Source organism: Marmota marmota, unplaced genomic scaffold (assembly GCF_001458135.2).
Source record: "Marmota marmota marmota unplaced genomic scaffold, marMar, whole genome shotgun sequence".
Taxonomy (NCBI): domain Eukaryota; kingdom Metazoa; phylum Chordata; class Mammalia; order Rodentia; family Sciuridae; genus Marmota; species Marmota marmota.
This window is the reverse complement of record NW_026006423.1, coordinates 286-4,948: the sequence shown is the minus strand read 5'-3', so window position 1 is coordinate 4,948 and position 4,663 is coordinate 286. Positions and strand designations below refer to the sequence as shown.

General features: G+C 35.8%; 1 protein-coding gene across 1 annotated transcript; it reads left to right on the top strand.

Moving 5' to 3' along the window:
- Positions 1 to 785: 785 nt before the first annotated feature.
- On the top strand, positions 786 to 4,376 carry LOC107134463 (importin-5-like). Its single transcript, XM_015476565.2, has 4 exons — positions 786 to 993; positions 1,085 to 1,174; positions 1,269 to 1,442; positions 4,104 to 4,376. Exons 1-4 carry the CDS (start codon positions 850 to 852, stop codon positions 4,359 to 4,361), a joined length of 666 nt encoding a protein of 221 aa, XP_015332051.2. The 5' UTR covers positions 786 to 849; the 3' UTR covers positions 4,362 to 4,376.
- The last annotated feature ends 287 nt before the right edge of the window (positions 4,377 to 4,663 follow it).

The window sequence follows — 4,663 nt, the reverse complement described above, 5'->3', positions numbered from 1 at the left end:
AAAAAAAAAAAAAAAAAAAAAGTATGTGGAGTAATTGAAAATATACATACTGTTAATATTATGTGAATATTCATTTAAAAATGAAAAGCTCATCCAGAAATACTAACAGAAATAGCATTACTATTAAGAATGACTGTCCATCCCACCACCACCAAAGTAGCACAAAAGACTTGCATTTTTGTAAATACTTTTAAATAAATTAGCTAAATTTTTGTCAGTTTGACCTAATGAATTACCCCCAACCCCAGTCCCAGAAAGGACATTGGGGAATTTCAGGAGTTTTGGGTCCCAGTTTGAGAACCATTGTTGCTGTCCATATACTCAGACCATGACCTATGTTTTATTTATCTTGCTTTGTTACACAACAAATTGGAAGAAGCATAGCTTGTTATGATTGTTTTATAGTAAATAGAAATATTTATAAATGAGAGGGGAAAATTATACTAAAATAGAAGAGGCCAGTAAAATAAATATTGTTTAGTTCATATTCTATTAGCCTAAAAGCAAATAGCCGTCGTTACTATTAGAATACAAATAAGTTTCAGTAAAAATTCTTTAAATTCTTTACTTTAAATTTAAAGTAATGTGATCATAGTAATCAGTAAATCTGTATTTAATAAATAGCAACGTATGACACCAAATCCAGGTATTTATTGCTTATAGTAAATTCATGGAAAAGTTTTCGGAATAAAGTGGTGTTACAAAACTAGTCTTACAAATGAAATAGTCCAGTCTGGCATTTTTTCTGTCCATTTTTCTAATGTGTAAAATGTTTTGTTATTTTCCAAATAAAAATGTTATTTGCACTTCCAGAATGATGTTTGCAGTATCTAATTAATATTCATTTGGATGTATTTCTTTTTGGTAGCTGACTGGAAATACCGGCATGCAGGATTGATGGCCTTATCTGCAATTGGCGAAGGGTGCCACCAGCAAATGGAAGGAATTCTAAATGAGATAGTAAATTTTGTTTTGCTTTTTCTTCAAGATCCTGTAAGTACCAGTAAATACTTGATTTGTAATCATAACTGTAGTTTCACATGGAACCCTGTTGTCCTTACTAATACAAGGGAATATATTCCAGCATCCAAGAGTAAGATATGCTGCCTGCAATGCTGTGGGACAGATGGCTACAGATTTTGCACCTGGTTTCCAAAAGAAATTTCATGAAAAGGTAAATAACAAGTCCTCAAATACTCCAGTCAAACTGTAAGAACAGGGATTGGCATTTAAAATTATATGCCTATTTATTTGGTTTCATTTCCCAGGTGATTGCAGCTTTGCTCCAGACCATGGAAGACCAAGGCAATCAACGGGTGCAGGCCCATGCAGCTGCTGCTCTCATAAACTTTACTGAAGACTGTCCCAAGTCTCTACTTATTCCATACTTAGATAATTTAGTGAAACATCTGCACTCTATTATGGTACTTAAACTTCAAGAGGTGAGTTTTAAGATTGGGTGTCAGGGGTGTACAGGGATTAAACCCAGAGGCATTTAACAACTGAGCTGCCTCCCCCACTCTTTTTTTATTTTGAGACAGTATTTGCTTAGGGCTTCACTAAGTTACTAAGGCTGGCTTTAAACTTGTGGTCCTCCTGCCTTGGCTTCCAGAGCTGCTGAGATTACAGGTGTGTGCCACTGCACCCAGCAGATTCTCTTTAAGATCTTTTTATAGATTTATAGATTAATTTAAATTAGTTATTGGATAAGAAAGAGGGATTTCAGTAAGACTATCAACATAGAAAGTTAGAGCCAAACTATTCTCGGTAGAGTAATTCAGGCTCAATCAGAGAACGGGCCAGTATTGAAACTGAAACACACAGCCTAAATGTTAGGTAAAATTGGTGTTGTGAGTTGCCTTGAAAACAAAAGAGAAGAATTTCTTGACTTGTTCTATGTAAGTTTGAAGAACCATTTTTTGTTATTTTGTGCTCAGCAAATAGTAACATCATAGTAGGTAAGGAATATGGTAACATTGGGGGGCATAAATAAAAGGTGGAGGGAAGGTTGAAAGCAAGGTCATCACACCATCATTGTCGGGGGGCGGGGCATAGATGATAATGATGGAAATTAGTGGGAATAGATAATTCTCATATGTGACAAAGTATCTTTGAAAATCAACTTAAAGGAAGAAAGGTCTTTTTGTCCCACAGTTTCAGTCTGGTCAGCTGGCTCCATTGCTTGGGTCTGTGATGAGGCAGAGACTCACAATAGAACTGCCCACCTACCTCATGGTGGCTGGAAAGCAGAGAGGGAAATAAAGGAACAGGCCAGAGACATGATATACCCTTTAAGGATGTATTCCTAGTGACATGCTTCATCCAACTGGGGCCCTTAATCCACTTACAAGGTCAGAGCTCTCATAATTCAATCACTTTCCTAAAGTCCTGCCTCTGAATATTGCTGCATGAGCCTTTGGGGGAGATTCCAAATTCAAACTATAATAAGAAGCAAGTAAAAATGTGTTAACTATTCTACAGAGTGACAGAACTGAGACTATAGAAAAAAATCCTTTTTTCTGTAAATAATTTGAATTTTTAAATAAGGCTTATTATCCAAGTAGTTGGTTCGTAACTATAGTCTAAGTAAGGGGGGATGTATGCTGAAATAGTTGAGTGATTTTAGTATAGCAGTGTGCCAGGAGTATACTATCAGGTGTGAGAGAAGACACAGATAAGAAGAACAAGGATCAAAGCCCAATTTGTTGTTAAGTAGAAAAAAATGGATTTTTGCTATAAAAGTGAAATGAATAGTTCTAAGGGAATAAAGAATAAAAGACTGTTTTTTATGGGATTCAATATATGTGAACTTATCAGCACATTGTTATAATCATTTCTCATACCCTCAATTCCTATACTTACGGTAGATTAGTAACAGTTCACAGACTACCGTTTGCATAGCACTGTCAAAGAAGAGGAAAATGAGAAATTATTATATTAAAATCCAAAGAAAGTAGAGTTTCAAATAGACCTGAGTTTTCAGTGTCCAGTGAACAATAGACTAAAAATATGCTCAGAGGAATTTCAAAGTATATGAAGACAGACAGCTATGGACCCACATTGAAGGCAGATAATTTGGTTGGTAAATCACAAATAGTTGGGACCAATACAACTTCACAATTGGGTTTGAATAGACGGGGCTGCAGTGTGAGGAGAGTCTGTCTCCCTGTCATTCCTTCAAGAGTCCAGTATTTTAAAGACTGAAGGGTGGAGTTTGCTGAGATGAGGTGAAGAGGAGGATAATGTTCAGGGTTGTTTGAAAAGAGGGTAGCAGGAGGGCCCAAGACATTAAACATAGCAAATGCTGAAATGCAGAAGAAAGGGAGTTAAGATAACTTCTTTAAGGCTTGGTACAATTTGTAATACAAAGGGAAGTGCTCTACTGAGAGTATACTTTTTATTGGTGAAGGAAAGGGAAGAAAATTTTTGCTAGGTCTCAGATATTTCCGAATCAGAAATTATTTAGAAACTTGCAAAGTAACAGCATGGGCTCTGCTACAGATACCCAGGAAGCATTGTTGCAAGCCTAGGAGGCTAGAGCACGTTGTAGGCCTTTGCTACAGGGAACAGTGTCATTTCTTAAGCTTCAGCATGAAAGAGAAATGTGTGCCAGAGAGGGCACCAGAATTCCTTAGTGGGATCCTCCAAGGAGCATTTGATTAGAAAATAAAGGAATTCCCCAAGAAATAATTTTCTCCATAGAAACATAGTAGGTCAGGACAAAATATAACAGTATAGTGGAAATCAGTGAGTAAAAGATAAGAACAATAAAGCATTAAGGTATATGGATACTAAAAATTGAAGTGGAGTCAAAGTTAGGACTCTAGAACCAGCTGTTTTTTTGTTTTTGTTTTTGTTTGAGATAAAGCAAAAACAAAGTGTTCTTTGTTAACAGAAGAGAGAGAGAAAGCCACATAAATAATTCAACATGAATTTTTTTATAGAAATTTCTTCCAAAACATACAGTTTCCTACTTGCTCTTTGGAGAGGTAATTCAGAGAAGCCTTCAAGAATTGGAAGGAAGTAGCAAATTGAAATGATTTCTGGTTTGGTTGTTGTTTTATTTTCATTTAATTCATTTATTTTGTTTGTTTTTCTTCTAGTTGATTCAGAAAGGTACCAAGTTAGTTTTGGAACAAGTTGTGACATCCATTGCATCAGTTGCAGATACTGCAGAAGAAAAGTTTGTACCCTACTATGATTTATTTATGCCATCACTGAAGCACATTGTTGAGAATGCAGTTCAAAAGGAACTCAGACTTTTGAGAGGGAAAACTATTGAATGCATCAGTCTCATTGGCCTGGCGGTTGGGAAGGAAAAGGTAAGTGACTTTGTATTATGTTACATTTACTATATATAATTTGGCAGTGGGGTGGGCACTGAGTGAACTGGAGTGTTTTTCCTTCTGGTGAATGGTTTTCTGGATACTTGGGGTTTTTTGTTTCATCTTTCCTTTAACATTACTCCAATTTCCTATATAAATAAATTGTTGCCTGCTACTTTTTACTTGTGAATATTAAGGATTTTTCTTAACTCAGTTATATGTTTGTTCCCCTTCTCTGCCACCATACATTGTTTGTGTAGTTCAACATCCTCATGTTTAGTTCCACTTAAAAATGTTCCATTTGTTTTCTTGGTGATCCGAAAGCATCAAGTGTCTAT

What these genes read in the sequence shown, in the direction of transcription:
- LOC107134463 (XM_015476565.2), top strand. Translation starts at nt 850, where the DNA reads ATGTATTTCTTTTTGGTAGCTGACTGGAAATACCGGCATGCAGGATTG. An exon ending in AAAAGAAATTTCATGAAAAG is followed by an intron (nt 1,175 to 1,268) that starts GTAAATAACAAG and finishes TTCATTTCCCAG; the next exon opens with GTGATTGCAGCTTTGCTCCA. An exon ending in TGGTACTTAAACTTCAAGAG is followed by an intron (nt 1,443 to 4,103) that starts GTGAGTTTTAAG and finishes TTTTTCTTCTAG; the next exon opens with TTGATTCAGAAAGGTACCAA.